This window comes from Sceloporus occidentalis, unplaced genomic scaffold (genome assembly GCF_023333645.1).
Source record: "Sceloporus occidentalis isolate IW3139 unplaced genomic scaffold, rSceOcc1.0.p SCAF_3, whole genome shotgun sequence".
In the NCBI taxonomy this organism is placed as follows: domain Eukaryota; kingdom Metazoa; phylum Chordata; class Lepidosauria; order Squamata; family Phrynosomatidae; genus Sceloporus; species Sceloporus occidentalis.
The window spans coordinates 119,557,169-119,577,305 of NW_028316983.1; the positions used below are offsets into that span (position 1 = coordinate 119,557,169).

Below are 20,137 nucleotides of genomic sequence, written 5' to 3' on the forward strand. Positions count from 1 at the left end.
TTAAAAGGGACTAACAAGGATTACTCTAGCATTTAAAAACAAATGACAGAAACTTGTAAGGCCAGATTTTCTCCTAGCAGGCTGTGAAAAAATTGCTTTTAGAAAATTTGGGCATGATATAGTCAAAGTTGTTTTCTCATTTATTTCAGTGTTAATTCTCCTAGCATGCAACTAAGAGATTTGTATTTGGTTCTTAACTTTAGATAGAGTATGCTTTTCTCATTTATTGTTTAATAGCTGTGCTACACAGCAATCCTTCCTCCTTTAATAATAAAGGGCAATCTTCTCTCTTCTTCTCTTTCTAGTAATTACAAGTCTAGGAGTTTCTTTGATTTTGAAATGTAAAAGCCTCTTCTTTGAGTTAAGAATACCCTCTAGTGGCCACAGACAATAATGCTAATAGTAACCAGTAATAACTAATTGCAATGGCACTACATTTCCATGTTGGGATTAACAGATATAACGGAATTGTGTACTCCTGTGAAGCAAGACTTGGCTAAACTGATGGGAACAATGCTGCTTGTAGGATCTCCCATGTCAAACAGGCATTTGCTGAGGAGCCAGACTAAATATGCCAAATGGCTACTGGGCAGCAGCAGGAGTGCTGGCGACACTGGCAACACCATCAAGTGACACTGGTGAAGGGTTTCTCACAGGGAAAACATCAGTGGCACCATAGTCAACGTTTGTTAGAACTGTGCAAAAGGAGTCACCAGCACCCCCCTTTGAATGTCTTTTACCACAAAAAACCTTTGAATTTTACCACAAAAACCCTATTATGAGACAATCCAAAATGAAATAATGCCAGAAGATTAAACTTCCAGAATGGATGGCACTCAACGAGCCACTGGGATACAGCAGAGGACAACTATGGCTAGCGCTGTGGCTAATGATGCAACTGGACTCAATCCAAAAGGATGTTCAGCTGTTGATATGCTCAGAGGTTTAAGGAAAGATGGGGCAGGAGGGCAGGCCCCTCATCTCCCTTGCCACTGTAAACTCAGCCTTGAGTCTGATATAGCACTGATATGCACGAGATTTCCATCTCCCAACTCTTATGTGTTGCCTTGGGTGCCAAGCCCACCTTCCTGCAGTGATTGTTATCCAAAGCCCAAAACAGTACAATGAAAGTTCTCCATAGGCAGGACCACTGCTGAAAGTGCCTTTCTAGAAAACTTATTAATTTGATACTATGTTTGTGGAATTCCATCTGCACATATAAGTAATAAGCCCTCATCAGCTGAATGAACCTGCAGGAAAACCTTAAGGGTGTGAATAGGGCACACTGGACCCACAGGGTGTCTCAAGTAGCAAGACTGATTGGCCAGCTCTTTCCTGATTCATTTTTTACTTCCTAATCTGAATTTCATCATACACACACCTGCCAGTGAATGTCCTCCAAGGGTAGTATGTTCTGCCCAGGGGCCCCCATCTTGATTTTGAAACCAATTCACTTATCCTTACTGCTGTAAAGAATGAAAGTGAAGGTTGTGCCAAATAGTATGGTTTCATACTGGCTGCTGCAGACAGCTGATGGTACACTAAGTACTTCCAGTAATAGGGATGAGAAAATAGGAAGCCTATGGATACTCCCTAGTCCAGCCTTTGAGTTCCTTCCCAGTTTGAAAATCAGTGATTGGGTCCCTACAACATGCGGCCTTGGAGTGTAATCCTGTGACCAACCTGTTCCTCATAGTGGCTGAAGGATGCAAACTGCAGGAAAAGAGATTCCACCTCAACATTAGGAGGAACTTTCTGTCAGTAAGGGCTGTTCGACAGTGGAACACATTCCCTCGGAGTGTAGTGGAGTCTCCTTCCTTAGAGGTCTTCAAACAGCCCTGGGCCCAGTGCTATTCAACATCTTTATCAATGACTTGGATGACAGAATTGGGGGTATACTTATTAAATTTGCATATGACACCAAATGAGGAGGAGTAGCTAATACCCCTGAGGACAGGATCAAACTTCAGGATGACCTTAATAGATTAGAAAGCTGGGCCAAAGCTAACAAAATGAATTTCAACACAGAGAAATGTAAGGTACTGCACTTAGGGCGGAAAAATGAAATGAACAGATATAGGATGAGTGACACCTGGCTGAAAGGGATATAGGAGTCCAAGTAGACCACAAATTCAACATGAGTCAACAGTGCAATGCGGCAGCTAACAAGACCAATGCAATTTTAGGCTGCATCAATAGAAGTATAGTGTCTAGATCAGTGATGTCGAACGTTTTAGAAACTGAGTGCCCAAACCACAACCCAAAACTCACTTATTTATTGCAAAGTGCCACGTCCCTCTGGCTTTCTAGTAACAAACTCTGGCAAACTCTGTGCTGGGGTGATGGTGTGTGTTCCCCAAAGAGAGGGCTCTGAGTGCCACCTCTGGCACTAGTGCCATAGGTTCGCCACCACTGGTCTAGATCAAGGGAAGTAATAGTGCCACTCTATTCTGCTCTGGTCAGGCTCCACCTGGAATATTGTGTCCAGTTCTGGGCATCACAATTTAAAAAGGATGTTGAGAAACTGGAGCGTGTCCAAAGGAAGGTGACCAAAATGGTGAAGGGTCTGGAAACCATGGCCTACTTAGGGAGCTGGGGATGTTTAGCCTGGAGAAGAGAAGGTTAAGGGGTGATATGGTAGCCATGTTTAAATACTTGAAGGGATGTCATATTGAGAAGGGAGCTAGCTTGTTTTCTGCTGCTTCAGAGACTAGGACCCGGAGCAATGGATGCAAGCTACAGGAAAAGAGATTCCACCTTAACATTAGGAGGAACTTCCTGACAGTAAGGGCTGTTTGACAGTGGAACAAACTCCCTCGGAGTGTAGTGGAATCTCTTTCCTTAGAGGTTTTTAAACAGAGGCTGGGTGGCCATCTGTTGGGGATGCTTTGATTTAGATTTCCTGCATGGCAGGGGGTTGGACTGGATGGTCCTTGCAGTCTGTTCTAACTCTATGATTTTATGATAAGGAAGTGGAGTTAAGCGGGATGCTTGGGTTGAAAGAGAAGTTTTAATATCGGATTTAAAGGAAATGGAGTTAAATGGGGTATATGGTGGGGAGAGAAGGTTTTAACATCAGATTGAGAAGAGAATCAGCTGTTTCATACACACACAGAGTCCTCTTGCCTGGGCAGTTCTTTCAAAAATATCTGTTAAGGCGCATGGGGTGGTGCTTCTTTCAGGACCTTTCTAAGCATTATTACTGTATTGACCCATTAATTGATCTCATAGCCTTTAGGGCTGAAGGGTGGGGTATAAGTACTCTAAGAAATAAAATAAAATATATAAGTTGACCCAGGATTTTAGGGTGTTTTTTTTAGCATAAATGTTTTGACTATATGTTGAAAAATATGAGTATATGTGGTAGGTGCAATTTTGTGGTGCTTAAGTTCTTTTTGTTTGCAAGGTAGTTCTTTTTGTGCACCAGCTGCTTCAGAATGCATAAGTTCCTTGGATATTAGTGAACTGGAACTCTCAGAAGAGTCACTGTTTGTGTCACTTTCACTGTTATTAGCAGAAAAATCAGAAAAACATGCTGGCAGCATCATACATATCCCAGTTAAAGGAACAGTGATGTAGGATTCTTTAGGAGCTATGCCATCCACAACTACTGATGAATCAGGTTGTTGCTGGATTCTAAATCATTATCAGCAATGAAAGAGTGGGCCTGAAATGTTGTTTTAATGTCAATGAATTTTTCCACTTGGTATAAAGAAATAATGATTTATAGAACTAGCAAATGTATTACTTTTAGAGTGTGGGTTATTATGGCTCTTATCTACAGGGTCATGTCCATTTATCACTTCTCCAGTGATGAGATCACGAATTAACTCATCCTTGAAGACACTGACAGTTTGGATATAATGAGTCTGCCATAAGAATTTACTCATTTGTGTGAGCCTGATAGGAAAAGATGCCTATTTAAAAGTCAAAAGGATGTGTTTGGCTTTTCTTGAGTTAGGTAAGTAGTGAAAATTATTCAGATCAATAATTCTTCTTTGACAGTTTAGGAGCTGAAATAACTAGGGGCTCATTCCTACTTGAGGTATAATTCGATTTCCGATTTGGCTTCGCTCCTTGTTGGTAATTGATCCAAAAAGGTCTCTCGTTCCCACTACAAAACAAGTATGCCAATGTGATTGCTTTTTTTGGGGGGGGGGGAGACGAGTGCCGTCCCCATTAGTTTGTGCCACTTCCAAATTAAATGTCAATCATCACAGCAGAAGGAGGAAAGAAGGAAGGAGAGAGAGAGGTCCCCAAGTTGGGGGTGGAGGAGGGGGAAGAAGAGGGAGGAGGAAAGGCCGAACTGACAGAAGGAGTCAGTTTTCTTCACTCTGTGGCTGAGAGGGCTTTGGAGATTCCCTCTGGACAGAAGGCAGAAATTGAAGACATGTACAGGAAAAGGAGGACCCCTGGTCCCCCTGAATGTATTTATTAGCATCTAAATGGAGGACTTTTGGGGATTGCTTTTGGACAGAGGGTTAAATGGAGGGTATGTCCAGGAAAAGGAGGACACCTAGTCACCCTGAATATCCTTCCTAGCATCTAAAAGGAGGACATTTTCGGATTCCTCCTGGACAGAAGGCTGAAATGGAGGGCATGTCCTGGGAAAGGAGGCCTCCTCTGTCCCTGCCTCCTTCCCTCTTTTCCTCCTTCCCTCTCACTGAGCTTGCACTTTCTGTCATGGGCTTTGTGAAGGCGGTCTCGGTCTGGGGGCTCTCCCTCCAGGCACAGAGGTGGAGGGCACAGAGACTGGTGTAGGAGCATCTGTCGGAGCCGCAGACAGTGCCATTCCTTGCAAGGCAGCGCTCGGTGCCTTCGTCCTCCTCCTCCTCCGACCACATGCTCCTTTCCTCTGCTGCTGCTTCCTAGACCCTGATGGCTCCCTCTGAAACCCCAGCACAAACCCACCCTGGAGCCCTTTCCCCCCTGTTGAGGCTGCGTCCACCCTGCAAGGATAACCCGGTTTGATACTGCGTTAACTGCCCTACAGCCCAGGATTAGGAGGAAAGTAGGAAGGGTCCAGGAGGAGGAGGAGGAGGAGGAGGAGGAGGAGGAGGACAGGGGACACAGCAAAATGTTTTTTTTAAAAAATTCAATTAATCGATGAATTGATAATGGCTTAGTAACTACTTGCCCTTGCAAGTAGTTGCTAAGCCATTCTATTGATTCATTCATTAACTGGATTTAAAAAAAAAAAAACACCCATGTCACACCAACAAAGGCAACAGTGTGTGTGTGGGGGGGTGCCATCTCCAAAAAACTGGGGAGGGATGGTACCCCCCCGCCCTTCCACAGTACCTCCCCTCCAGAATGAATTGATTCTGATCTGTCGTTCCCACCAACTGAACTCGCTTCAGAATCGATTCTTCTCAAAAGAACCACTTTGAAACTACAGTCTGGAAAAACCGGTTCTTTTGCCTTTGCCTCGCTTCATCACGACAGGAACCGGTTTCAAATGGGAACGAGAGTCATTTACACCATTTGGCAATTTGATCTATTTCATAGTGAGAACATGCCCTAGGTCACAATAGTCTTGTGGCTATTCCAACTGTGGGTATCATGATGAATTTCTAAAAGAAGTCGCTTTTTCTGTAGGACAGAGTGATACTAGGCTGCAATAGTGCTTCTGTTGACATAGTGAAGGCATGACCAGCTTTTGCTACCATTTTAACCCCCTGGTTGTCATGGAGGATTTGCAGATCTAAACCTTGTTGGAGGCTATCCACCTTGACTACAATATTTCTTAGCTGTTGCAATATGAGAATCAAAGTTTCTGCTGAAAGAAGATAGACTTCATGAAGTGGATAGTTAGTATAATTATGGGAATGAAGGCATTTTGTTCCTGGAGGTTGTCTCTGCTATCTCTTTGCTCCAGAGAACGACTTAAACTACAGCTTGGAAGTTTTGGAGGAAGTGCCTGCTTCATTTCCGGCTTCTTTGGTTTCACATTTTTTAGGGGTGAGAAGAGCTCCACAGCTATATGACTGTCATTCATGCTTTGCATCTCTCTGGTAGGTAGATAACAGTCAATTTTCATCTCTTTCTCTGCTTTATTAAATTTCTGGGACCCCATACATAGCATTACTAGGGCTGGTCCTAATTCTTTTCTTGCTCCTTGGTGGCATTTTAAACTGCAAAAACTAATCCAGAGGGGTAAAGGCAGTAATAAATTGGGAGGTTATTTCAGAAGCTGCTAGTTCGTTGCTATTTTCTCTTTGTCCTATTTGTTTTTAAGATGAAACGGGAGAAGGTGAAAGAAACAATACAGAGGATAATTTCCAGAACAGGCTGGGGAAGCATTCTTTTTTGAAGACATGCCTTCAGATATTAGTGTTCTTGGTGTGAAAAGAAAGCCAGCAGGATGCAGTACATTGACATTTGGAAGAGAAAATGGGCAAAGCATATTGCAACATCTGTTGCACAGCAAATGAAATGAGTGCTCCTTTCCCCCAAAATCTCAAGAAACAGGTATGCATATGAAGCTTTTTTTAGGAAAGTCTTCTCAAATTGGAAGGAAGTTCTACAAAGATTCTGTAATGATTGACACTCATATTTTCACCACCATAGCTGCTATTGAAGATGGTGTAAATGTTCATGTCACTTCCTCAGCAGGAAAACAGAAGCAAATGCAAGCAAGAAGCAAGAAAGGCCCTGCTGAAAAGAATATATTTTGTACGATGCCTTGTCTGTCAAGATATATTCAGTATATCTTGCCCGAGGAAGGATCAAACCTTAGTCAACTCTTGCTGCTTTGTGCTGATGATGTTTCCCAGTTGGGGAATCATACAAATTACAAATGGATTTCACCAAGTATTGGTGAAATCTTAAGATCATGGCTCACAATGTTTTACATAAATTAGTGAGAGAGACTGAAGTAGGTGTTTGCTGTGGATGAAACTACAGATTTGCATTGTGCTTGCATAAGATTTGCATTACTTTCACGTTGTCACAAAGGAAATGTCTGTGGATGAATTCTTTTTTCTGGTTTTTATGATAGTGATGCTATGTCTTCTAAAAGGCTTTTTGCTGTTTTAAAAGTTATCGTCTGCCAGTTTAATCTTCCTCTTGATAGGTGTTATGGCCAATGCTATGATGGAGCATCAAATGTAGTGGGCTCAGGCTCTTGTGAAGGAAGAAGAACCAAGAGCACACTATGTGCACATCCATGCTGTGAATTGAGTGGTACAGGCAATGAAATAAGGAAATGTTGTCATGTGTAGAGACTTTTTGAGTGAAGTAACTGAACTTATTACTTTTTTCAGAGGTTTACCCAAACATTTAAAAAATTTCAAGGGGGAAAGGAGAACATACATCTGAAATGATTTTTGCTTCAGACGTTGGACTGTTAGAGCAGCTTTTTTACAGTCAGTTGCTGTTAATTATAGACAGCTCATTGATTCCTTTGAGGATGTTGCATCCGAGGAAAGAGGAGATGCTGGGCAAAAGCGGATGGATATGCTCAAAGTTTACAGAGGTTTGCTTCTTTCTTCATGCTGCATCTTTCTTCATGCTGCAGCTCTTTGAACACAGTAAACACAGCACTTCAAACAAGTAACCTATAGTTCCATCGAGCAGAACTTTTTTGGTATCTGCCAAAGAGAGAATAAAGTTACATATGAACAACTTTGAAGAGTTCTGGACAAACACCACAATGACAGCAAAAGATTTAGATTTAGAAAGCCTCCATGACATGTTGATCCTAGGTGTGAGTCTCACCAGTTTCAATCTCCTGAGGGATTCTACAAGAAAATATTTTTTGATATGACTGATCGTGTCAGCAGCAGTTCACACAATTGCTTTTCCTCAGATGTACGAAAACATATGAGCAAAATTGAAAAGTTTGTCACTGGCGAGATTGTTAACATACCCATTGCAGGCTTCTATATAACTATGGATTCTTCATTGTGCTATGCTGTTGGATATTGGAAGGGAGAAGAAATTTAAAATTACAGCTTTTCAGGATGTAGTTGATCTTCTGAGTAGGACATAGGGCAAATATGTGTGGCACATACTACCAGAACTGACAAAGCTGATCAAAATCACCCTTATAATACCGTTTTCATCATGTTCACCAGAAAGGTAATTCTCATGCCTTCATAGGATAAAGACCTTTCTGCAGTCAAGCATGGGGCAAGCCAGACTCAATCACAAGGCTGTTATCTCTTTATGTCCATGTAGAACATGTTTGGAGATGAATCTAACATTATAGCTAATGAATTCATCAAGGCAGCACCAATCAGAAAAAATATATTCCGTATGGAAGAATCTTAGAAGTGCATAGTCTGAATGTAATTTCTTCTGCTTTGTGCTTTATTTAATTATATGCTCTTAAGTGCTCCCTCTGATTAGTTACAATAAATTTATTTAAACCCATATACAGAGTTTGTTGATTTTTTATCTTGTGCTTCAACTAAGATGGTATATTGCAAGGACCTTTGGAAGGTGGGGTAGTGTATAAACTATCATATTATAATTAAAATGTAATATTTTGTTGGTAATATTTTGTTGAGTATAGTCGGCCCTCCATACTCATGGTCTTGAGACTCATGGTTTTGATGTGAGCATTCCTCTTCCCTTTCACTGTCCGAACCTCTCCTTGAGCTGCCCAGAGAGATGGGGAGAGGCACAAGGGTTTCGGAGGGGCCAAGGCACCTCTTGCCTTCTCTTCCCCGATCCTCTCCTTGGGATGCCCACAAGGAAAGGATCGGGGAAGAGAAGGGGCAAGGAGCCAATTAAAGGGACAGTAGGTTGCAGGGAAAAGGAGTGTGCAGCCCTGCTCCTCTTCCCCCGCTCACCTTTCCCTTTAACTGGCTTCTGAGTGGGGGGGTGGAGTTTTTCACAATTTTTCCATATTCGCAGGGATCTCATTCCCCTAATCCCTGCAAATATGGAGGGAGGACTATACTTTTTATTTTAATGTGGCTTGGAGCACTCTAGGATCTATTGATGAAGGAAGATTTCAAGAAACAGAAACACACACACACACAAGTATAGCCCCTTTGCCCAGGTTTAGCCCCATGCCCCTGCCAGGAAATTGAGATGTCTATGCCTCAGATTTGTGGGAGGTAAGGAGTAACCCATGTGTGTTTTTAAATGGCACATGTGTGTGTGAGGTGGTGAAGAGAGTACAGGGTGGGGTGGGATTGGGGACAAGCAGGTTATCTCATGTGGGTGTGCAATGAGGACTGGAGTGGGCAAAAGGGACATATGTTGACTATGCTGGCCCTCCCATCTAGGCCATGTCCTGCTGTGGTGTGATATTGGCCTAAAGGCAGGCCTGGTATGATGAGGGTAGCCCATGCTTGAGAAGCAAGGATTGCTGTGGGGCAAGGCTGTCCTAAAAACATTTAGTCGTAACTGTGACCAGCACAAGTGCTGCTATCCAAAGAACAGGTGTGGGGGACAGGGGAGTCCCCATCAATTTTCAGTTTTACTTCAGATGTTCAGGAAATTAGCTTTTGCAGGAAGCCTGGGTAAACTTTGGACTGTATGCTTCAGTTCAGTTTCAGTTTATACTAGTAATAACTGAGAACGACTCCAGGTCTTGGGTGTATTAAGATGGCATTATTAGAAAAATGCAGAGTGCAATCACACACACAAGATAGTAATTCAAACAGACACAGCATATAAGCTAACTGAAATGGAAATATGGAAAAGGGATAGTGGAGTTTATAGGAGTTTGCATTGGGGTTATAATTACCTGCTTGATGAGTAGGCCACAGAAAGCTGGAGTGACTCAGACTGGGAGGTCTGACGCTGACACAGAACATACACAGAGTATGAGGGTGCATGCTGGGTGTGTGTGCAGAATTTAGGTTTTGAAACCATATCTGTACCTCAAAACTAGACTCAAATGATGGGCTATCTAGTCAGGTAACAAAGGCTGGATGTCTTTTCCTAGGAATCAACAATGGGATTCTGGACTGGTTGATGGTTTTAACTTTAGTATGGCAAAAACAGTGATTAGACCAGGATATCCCTGAGATGAGATGGAGATGTTTGGCTGGGGACACAGCAGCAGGTGGGAAGAGAGATTGATTTATTTCTTTGGGTGTGAGGAGATCCTTTGTGTTGAGTTGTGATAGGAAATGCAGGTTGCTTGGGGGAAGCAAGGAGCGCTTAATTCACATATTTGGATTCGATGGTCTTGTTTACCTGGATGTCCACATGCCTCGAGACACCTTCCTCCCCCACCCCCCGAGAACTTGACCTAATGTTTCTGAAAAGTCGTCGATCTCTCAAAAACATGCTCTCTCCAGATATGAGATACAAAAATGTGAGGACCCCCAAATACAGTGTGAGGCATGCAGGGATGCCTAACAGTGCTTAGTGAGGGGAGAAGGCACCTAAATGCCTCTGACACAGATAATGGAGCTGGGGGTGTAGCCACTGGCAAAGAGTGTGGGGAGGTGGAGATTCATTTGTTAATGTTAGTCAATGGCATGAGATGGGCAGTGGAGTTATAATAGGTGGCCTTGCAGTAGAGTGGACAGTTAGACATTGGCCTGGGGAGGAACATGTGCCAACAAGAGGAATGATGAGACATGAGCACTTCTGGGGTAGGATTTTAGCCTAGAGGCACTAGCAGGCAGGACTAATTGCCACTGCTAATTTTGGTGCTGTTTCTGGGGGAGCAAGCACGTGGAAACCTGCAGCCTAGCTGGGTGGTTTAGGGAGGGGAAGGATGGAATCATGGAAGTGGAAAGGGGAAATGAGGGATGTGTGCCTGATCATCGTGGATGGAAAGATCTGGGAACGAGTAGGGAATGAGAGTTCAGCCAACCTTAGTTCCATTTACCCCAGGGTCACTTAAGATGTGGCACCCCTCTCAGCTCTAGTCAGTTGCCCCATTTCCCCCTTGTCTGGTGTGCCTGTCCACTGGTATGGGGCCTAAGACAAGGAGAATTAGCTGCCCAGTTCTGGGAAAACTGACATAGGCCTGTTACAGACTGCCAAAATAAAGCTGCTTCGGGTCTCTTTGGAGGTATGCTATTTAAATGATGCATGCATCCTAAGAATCCGGAAGCTGCACCAAAGCTGCACTCCAGTGCTTAGGAATGGAGTGTGGCTTTGGCGCAACCTCCGGACTCTTAGGACCCATGCATCATTTAAATAGCATACCTCCAAAGAGACCCGAAGCAGCTTTATTTTGGCAGTCTGTAACAGGCCATTGGTACAGACCTAAGAAAGTCTCCCCCTCTAGATGGGCACTAATTCTCAAGGCCCAAACCCCAGACTACTTGCAGTAAGAGCAGTCTCCCTGCAGCTTGTCTGGATTCATTTAGGGCCTGTGGCCTCAAGAAACAGCTGTCTGACGTGATCACTAGCCAAGTCCCATAAGTCCAAAGGTGCTACAAGGCTTTGCCTCCCCCAGAGTCTCACCCTGATATGGATGCTGGCTTGCTCATTACAAAGGAGCCCCTTGGCAAAGTGAGCTGTGGAGGGGGATGGGTGGGGGAAGCACATTGCTTCCTACTACCTTTTAAAAAAATATCTTTATTGTTGAATTTTAAAAGGAAATTAATAATGACATACTCATTCAAACAACTAATCTTATCACAATCATCTTAATTTTTAACCATTTAACAGTCATCCAAATTACATCAACACCAATATTCATCCACTTATATCATGTTTTACATATCCTTGATCACCTTAATTGAAATTACACTTGTTAATTCCATGTTACAACTTTGGCGAATTTTCCACAGTTCATAATATTTGTGTTATCTTTCCTAGTTAACACAAATGTTTTTCTATATCAATTCTGCTTAATCATACAACCAAGTATCTAATTTATGTGTGTTTTTTGCTTTTAAAAAATCCAACTTAAAGACAGCATTCATATTCTTTCCATCTCAATTCCATCCTACCTTCTGTGTTGCTGGTAGGAGCCCAGGTGTGTTTAGGGAAAGATCAAAGCATGTGGAGTCCAATTTAGTTATAGAATTGCTTTGTAAATGCTTTTAAAATTAGGTCCAAAACACACTGCACAAATAATCCAGTCTGAGATGGCTTTAACTGCCCTGGCTCAGTGCTAGGGAATCTTGGAAATGAGTATAGTGTGATAACCATCTGTAGTTTATTATGGCACCAGGGCTGTCTGACAGAGAAGGCTAAATGCCTCACAAAACTACAGTTACCAGAATTTTCTAGCACTGAGCTTGAGCATTTAAAGAAGTCTCAAACAGAGTGTTTTGGACCTGAGTCTATCAAAATTTCCACATTACTAATCATGTGACAAAAAGGTCATCTCAGGGAAGATTTTGTTTTGTTTTTTAAAGGGAGGGAGCAATGGTGTCATTTATCAGTTGAACTTTATCCTGGATGGTTAGAAGTAGAGAGGACTCTGGATTCTGGACTGAAGTTATCTACATTTTCATCAATTGGTCCACTGTTCTACAGTGACTACACAACATTTAATCTCTGCATCTTAATAGTCACATATATTCATAGAATCATAGAATAATAGAGTTGGAAGAGACCTCAAGGGCCATCTAGTCCAACTCCCTGCAATGCAGGAAATCCAAATCAAATCATCCCTGACAGATGGCCATCTAGCCTCTGCTTAAAGACCTCCAAGGAAGGAGACTCCACTACACTCCGAGGGAGTTTGTTCCACTGTCGAACAGCCCTTGCTGTCAGGAAGTTGTTCCTAATGTTGAGGTAGAATCTCTTTTCCTGTAGCTTGCATCCATTGCTCCAGATCCTAGTCTCTGGAGCAAGTGAAAAGAAGTCAGCTCCTTCCTCAGTATGGCATCCCTTCAAGTATTTAAACATGGCTACCATATCACCCCTTAACCTTCTCTTCTCCAGGCTAAAAAATGCCCAGCTCCTTAAGTCGTTCCTCATAGGACATGATTTCCAGACCTTTCATCATTTTACTTGCCATCCTTTGGACATGTTCCAGTTTTTCAACATCCTTTTTGAATTGCGGCGCCCAGAACTGGACACAATCTTCCAAAGTATTTTCATATTTCTAACAACTCTCAAAAATTCAGTGAGAGTGAGAATTTGTGACAGTGAAGTCGCCAAGTGCCATAAACACAAAGGGACTGGGTGGGTTTTGTTTTTCTTTTAATGAGGAAAGGTGAAATGATTGTTTGACATCATTAATGACAGAGTGGTGGGGACAAACTCATCTGATTCAACCAGCACAATCCAATTTGGATGCATTTTGGTGTAAACCCCATGGAAATGAACATCTAAAGCAGGCCTGCACAACGTTCAGCCCGGGGGCCGCATGTGGCCCACCAAAGGATTGTGGGTGGCCTGCAGGGATGTGGAATGACTTCAAGGCTCCTCTGCTGCTTGGTCTCCTCTTGAGGAAGAGGAGGAAGGGTGAACACTTGCCCTGTAAGTCTCCTCCACTGCCTGTCTTTCTCTTGAGGGGAAGGGTGGGTGGAGGAGGTGGAGGGAGGGCAAAGGCTTGCCCTGTGAAGCTCCTCCACTGCCTGTCTTTCTCTTGAGGAGAAGGCCGGGTGGAGGAGGTGGAGGGAGGGCAAAGGCTTGTCCTGTGAAGCTCCTCCACTGCCTGTCTTTCTCTTGAGGAGAAGGCCGGGTGGAGGAGGTGGAGGGAGGGCAAAGGCTTGCCCTGTGAAGCTCCTCCACTGCCTGTCTTTCTCTTGAGGAGAAGGCCGGGTGGAGGAGGTGGAGGGAGGGCAAAGGCTTGTCCTGTGAAGCTCCTCCACTGCCTGTCTTTCTCTTGAGGAGAAGGCCGGGTGGAGGTGGTGGAGGGAGGGCAAAGGCTTGCCCTGTGAAGCTCCTCCACTGCCTGTCTTTCTCTTGAGGAGAAGGCCGGGTGGAGGAGGCGGAGGGAGGGCAAAGGCTTGTCCTGTGAAGCTCCTCCACTGCCTGTCTTTCTCTTGAGGAGAAGGCCGGGTGGAGGAGGTGGAGGGAGGGCAAAGGCTTGCCCTGTGAAGCTCCTCCACTGCCTGTCTTTCTCTTGAGGAGAAGGCCGGGTGGAGGAGGTGGAGGGAGGGCAAAGGCTTGTCCTGTGAAGCTCCTCCACTGCCTGTCTTTCTCTTGAGGAGAAGGCCGGGTGGAGGAGGCGGAGGGAGGGCAAAGGCTTGCCCTGTGAAGCTCCTCCACTGCCTGTCTTTCTCTTGAGGAGAAGGCCGGGTGGAGGAGGTGGAGGGAGGGCAAAGGCTTGTCCTGTGAAGCTCCTCCACTGCCTGTCTTTCTCTTGAGGAGAAGGCCGGGTGGAGGAGGAGGAGAGGTGCGGTGAACTGATCCTCTGCTGCTCAGCTTTCTCCCAAGGAAAGAAAGATGGGCAAATACCTGCCCTGCAGGGCTCCTCTTCCACTGGGCTTTCTGCTGAGAAGGCTGGGCAATGGAGGAGAAGGAGGTCAAACACTCACCTTTCAAGTCTCCCCTGTCACTTGGCTTTTTCCAAGGGGAAATGTGGGCAGAGGAGAAGGATGGGCAAGGCTCCTCCACTTCTTGACTTCCTCCTGAGGAAAATGGGGCACAGAAAGAGGAAGAGGATGGAATTAATATTAATAATATTCATTAGTAATTAAGAATGAATTAATATATTAATTAAAACCTCTCACTGCTTTATCCTTTAGATCAGTGATTCCCAAACTCTGGCTTTACAGGTGCTTTGGACTTTGGCTCCCAGAATCCCGGACTATTGGCCATGATGGCTGAGGTTTCTGGGAGCTGAAGTCCAAAACACTTGTAAGACCAGAGTTTGGGAATCACTGCTTTAGATCCTTTGTTGCATGACCTTAGGGTCTTACTCTCAATTTGTCAACAGGCCATATCTAAAATCCATAATTGTGGCCCCAAAACCTGCCCTCGACTTATACATGAGGTCGACTGAGAGCACAGAGTGTACATACGGCAATTGTGTAACGTGATTTAATAAGAAATACAAATTATATTTAAGGTCAAAGAGTGGGTTATAAGTACCCTAATAAAGAAATAAACAAATTTGCGAGGGTTAGGGGCACAAGGCCCCTGTGAATGTGGAAAACCCACAAATAACAAAAGCACCATGTTGTTTTTTTCCCCTGAGAGAAGGACACCTCTCTAGGAATCTCTAGGTCCTCCAGAGCAACTCTGTGGCCAACGCCCGACAGACACTGACCATAGAACTGCAATGGAGGAGCTGCAAAGGCCCAGTGGAGGGTTCTCTCTAGGAGTCTCTAGGCCAATGATTCCCAAACTTTGGTCTTCCAGAGGTTTTGGACTTCAACTCCCAGAATTCTTGGCTGTTGTCCAAGCTGGCTGGGGCTTCTGGGAGTTGAAGTCCAAAACACCTGTAGAAGGACCAGAGTTTGGGAATCACTGCTCTGGGCCTTTCAGTGCAACTTTTCGTTACGGGTGACCATAGAGTTTCACTGGAGGACCCAGATATTCCTAGAGAGGTCATATTAATCCAATCTGAACAGTCAAATCCGCAAATATGGAGGGCTGAGTGTATTTATACTCCGCTCTTCAGCCACAAAGGCTGACGAAGGGTTAATTAGACGGTTAATTAGTAAGGAGTGGGAATAGCAGGGAACGGAAGCCTGAAGGGGAAAAAAATCCACCGAGCTCCGTTGCGCCAGCTTCGTTCTTTCTCGACGACCTCCCTGCTTTCTTCACCTCGCTCACTCTCCGCCGCTGAAAGCTATAGGCCGCCCAGGTTGCTAGGCGACCGGCTTTGGCTCTTCCTGCGCAGGCGCGTCACCCTTTGCCTCCCTGCGTGCCGTCGAGACCCAGAAAGAAAGGCTCTGTCTTCAGGGGCGCAGGCGCAGTGCAAGCTTCGACCCAGCGGCGAAGTGTTTTGCCTGTTGCCCCGCCCCCTTTGGCTCGAGGGTGGGAGGCGGGGCTTGCGGAGGAGCCAATCAGGTGCCGCAAAGGGCCAGGGGCGGGGCAGAGTTTGCGCTGTTGTTGCCCCCATCGCCCCTCGCGCTCAGTCGGGGGTAAGAGGCTGAAGGGAGAGGCTGCGTCGTTGCCGTCGTCGAGGCCCAGCAGGGATGTCGGGGAGCCGGCAGCCGCCCCAGCACTCCGCGGCCCCCCAGGGCTCTTCCTCTTCTTCCTCGGTGACCACCTCGGCCTCCTCGGCCACCGCCCCGGGCTCTTCTTCCTCGTCCTCCTCGTCGTCGTCGTCGTCGTCCCTGGGGGCCCCTGCGCGGCCTGTGCTGGTGGCGGCCGCCGTCTCCGGCTCCTCCAGCGGCGGCCTTTCGAGGCTGGCGGGGGCGGCCCGGGCCGGGGCTGGAGGAGGAGACGGAGGAGGAGGAGGAGGAGGGGGAGGCAACAACAGCAGCAGCAGCAGGAAGAGGCCTCTGCTGACCCCGCTCTGCAATGGCCTCCTCAACTCCTACGAGGACAAGAGCAACGACTTCGTCTGGTGAGTGGCGCCCGAGGAAAGGGGGGGCGGCATGGAGACCCACTGGGGAGGAGGAGGAGGCCCTTGAGCAAGGCACGCTCTCTCAGCCTCCCTGGGATGGCAGCCATGCCAAGGCCCTCCTCCTCCTCCTCTGGGGGAACCTTGTCGAGACTGGTCTCCTCAGTGCAAAAAGGACGCTGAGAAACTGGAGCCATGTGTCCAAAGGAGGGCGACTAAAAGGGTGAAGGGGCTGGAAACCATGAAGCCCTATGAGGAAGGACTCAGGGAGCTGGGGATGTTCAGCCTGGAGAGGAGAAGGTTAAGAGGTGATATGATAGCCCTGTTTAAATACTTGAAGGGGTGCCATATTGAGGAGGGTGCAAGCTTGTTTTCTGCTGCTCCAGAGAATTGAACCAGGGGCAATGGATTCAAAGCAGAGGAAAAGAGATTCCAGCTCAACATTAGGAGGGACTTCCTGGCAGTAAGGGCTGTTTGACAGTGGAACAAACTCCCTCGGAGTGTAGTGAAGTCTCCTTCCTTGGAGGTCTTTATACAGAGGCTGGATGGCCATCTGTCAGGGATGCTTTGATTGTCATTTCCTGCATGGTCTCTTCCAACTCTATGATTCTATGAGACAAACTCCATGATAGGTTCACCTGTCATGATAGACTCAGGTGTGTCTCAGCTGCGAAGGAGGGCCAGGCACCGCAAAATGGAGGGCCTTCGAGAAATAAAGAAACGGGCCTGTTACAGACTGCCAAAATAAAGCTGCTTCAGGTCTCTTTGGAGGTATGCTATTTAAATGATGCATGGGTCCTAAGAGTCCAGAGGTCGCGCCAAAGCCACACTCCATTCCTAAGCACTGGATGGCAGCTTTGGTGCAGCTTCCAAATTCTTAGGATGCATGCATCATTTAAACAGCATACCTCCAAAGAGACCCAAAGCAGCTTTATTTTGGCAGTCTGTAACAGGCCAAGGACATGACCCAATGAAAGCTGAAAGCACTAATATACACTCATCCCTCCATATTTGCCGATTGGATTACTATGTTTTCTCTAGGGATATCTGGGTCTTCTGGCACAACTCTGTGGTCAACTTTAACCAAAAGATGCACTGAAAGACCTAGAGATTCCTAGAGAGAATACTCTACTAGCCGACATGAAATCGAAGGCTTTCATGGCCAGCATCCATAGTTCTTTGTGGGTTTTTCAGGCTATGTGGCCATGTTCTAGAAGAGTTTATTCCTGACGTTTCGCCGGCATCTGTGGCTGGCATCTTCAGATCTTTGAAGATGCCAGCCACAGATGCTGGCAAAACGTCAGGAAGAAACCCTTCTAGAACATGGCCACATAGCCTGAAAAACCCACAAAGAACTCTACTAGGCATTTGTATCTCCTCCATTGCAGTTCTGTGGTCAGTGTCTGTCGGACGTTGACCACAGAGTTGCCCTGGAGGACCTAGAGATTCCTAGAGAGGTGTCCTCTCACATAAAAACATGGTGTCTTTGTTATTTGTTATTTTTGTTATTATTTTCCCATATTCACGAGGGTCTTGTGCCCCTAATCCTAGTGAATATAGAGGGACAAGTGTAAGTATATATATAAATCCATAGTTCTTAGCCAGGCTCAAAACAAAGAACATTTTGGAATTCCTCCTGGGCAGAAAGTTGAAAGGAAGGGTAACATCCTCGAAAAGGAGGACGCCTGGGTCGCCGTAAGTTGGAAATGACTTGAAGGCTCACATACACCTCTTCATTAATAAGGAGATACGTGTCGCCTAGGTTTGCAACATAGTTGTAAGGATAAGGGGAAGTAGGGATTATTCACATAGAATCGTAGAGTTGGAAAGAGGCCACAAGGGGAAACTGGGGGGTGATGCCCTAAACGAAGAAGCAAATGGAAAAACACTGAGTTTAGGGGAAATGAAGCTAAAAAACTGTAATTTTATTGGAACAAGGTGTGAGACGCAGAGGAATTGTTATAGTTTTGTATTAATTTGGGAATTGCAGTTTTCAAGCCCAGCTCTGCCTATTAACTTACTAAGTGTGGCTTACGAGCCAGATTAAGCCTCACAGCAGGTTTTAACTCTTATTTTAGTATTCAACATATTGTTCCAATAAAATTACAGTTTTTTAGCTTCATTTCCCCTAAACTCAGTGTTTTTCCAAGAGGCCACAAGGGCCATCCAGTCCAACCCCATTCCGCCATGCAGGAACTCTAAGTCAAAGCATCCCTGATAAATGGCCCTCCAGCCTCTGTTTAAAGACCTCTAAGGAAGGAGACTCCACTACACTCCAAGGGAGTGTGTTCCATTGTTGAACAGCCCTCACTGTCAGGAGGTTCCCCCAAATGTTGAGGTGGAATCTCTTTTCCTGTAGCATGCATCCGTTGTTCCTGATCCTGTTCTCTGGAGAAGGAGAAAACAAGCTTGCTCCATCCTCAATATGACTCTCAATCAAAGCATACGCAACAGATGGCCATCTAGTCTCAGTTTGAACACTTCCAAGGAGCCTCCCTTCTTGGATGTCTTCAAGCAGAGGCTGGATGGCCATCTGTCAGGTATGCTTTGATTGAGAATTCCTGCATGGCAGGGGTTGGACTGGATGGCCCTTGTGGCCTCTTCCAACTCTGTGATTCTCTTCAAACAGTTATACAGGGCTCAGGCACCAAAATTCTTCAACCAGTAAAATGGAGACTCCTTCCCTGTTGTTCCTTACAATTCCATTAAGCAGAGGGAGATGCCTCAGCATTTGAGGAGACATAGTATCTGAGCCTATTCTATAACAAGTGGCACTTCAGACACACAGGTGGCTCAGCCTTTGAGTTCCTGGTCAAAGGGACTCTTGAAGTAAGGTTTAGGAGAATTCTTGGTGTATTTTCAGCACAGTGCATATTTATTCCGAAGGAATTTGTAAGAACTACATCTAGTTTTATTACCAGCAAACACATTTGCAGCCTTGGGGACTGTGTGACAACAGGTGAAAACAGTTCATACATCTGTTAACACATTTTTGTCCAAGTTAATGACAACAAACATTGCAGTGCAAACCTAACGTTCAGAGTGTTTCACAGACTGTCTTGAGACTCCTTTTGTCAACCCACTAATTAAGGCTGGCGTTACTACCTTAATATTTCAGAAACAGGTATTACTCTGTTTCAGTTATTGTGCTTTCTCTTAAGCTACCCTAAAATTCATGAGTGTAGCTTGATTCGAACTGGGAATAAATTTATTACAGCTCATGTTCTTAAAGCGAGTGCCTACATGAACATGTCACTTGATTCCTTTGCATGTGTTCATTAAAAGTTGATTGTGTGGACCAGCAGACATCTATAGAAAAGCATTGCTAATACCTTCTTGATGTTGGCTCTGTGACAGGTGCCTCAAACATGCAAATCATTGACTTTTGTGGTTCTTAACTGGTAGCATGTGTGACCATGGAATAATAAGCAGCGTATTGTGTTGTGTGTTGATACTTTGTAGTAGTGCCTCTTTGTTGGATATGTGTCTCCAAATTAGGAAAGTGGGCTCTTTTTGTTAGGCCATGTTCTGATTTTAGAATGCAGATATGTAAACACTGATGCAGATCCAGTACTTTTCTGCCAAGAAGCTGCTTATGTCACTTAGGTTTCCTTTTCTTATGCTTATCTATTGTGGATTAAGTGACTCTGTGCCAGCCATGGGGGAGTGTACAACCAAATTGGGCTACAAATAATTCTGCTTTGGACAATTGTTCCATTACCAGAAATGTCACACAAAAGCTGCAGTTGGATGATCATACGTTGGAATGCACCTGGCTCCCTCTTCTCTTGTTGT

At 45.2% G+C, this 20,137-nt stretch overlaps 1 protein-coding gene across 2 annotated transcripts in view; it reads left to right on the top strand.

Annotated features, from left to right (window-relative positions):
* The first annotated feature begins 15,923 nt into the window (after positions 1 to 15,923).
* Positions 15,924 to 20,137, top strand: part of COP1 (COP1 E3 ubiquitin ligase) — a 144,458-nt gene continuing 140,244 nt past the window's right edge. For both annotated transcript variants that reach the window (XM_089515966.1, XM_089515967.1), the window contains exon 1: positions 15,924 to 16,345. In XM_089515966.1, coding sequence (XP_089372092.1) covers positions 15,972 to 16,345 — 374 coding nt within the window. In that variant the 5' untranslated portion in view covers positions 15,924 to 15,971. The remainder of the gene's footprint in view (positions 16,346 to 20,137) is intronic.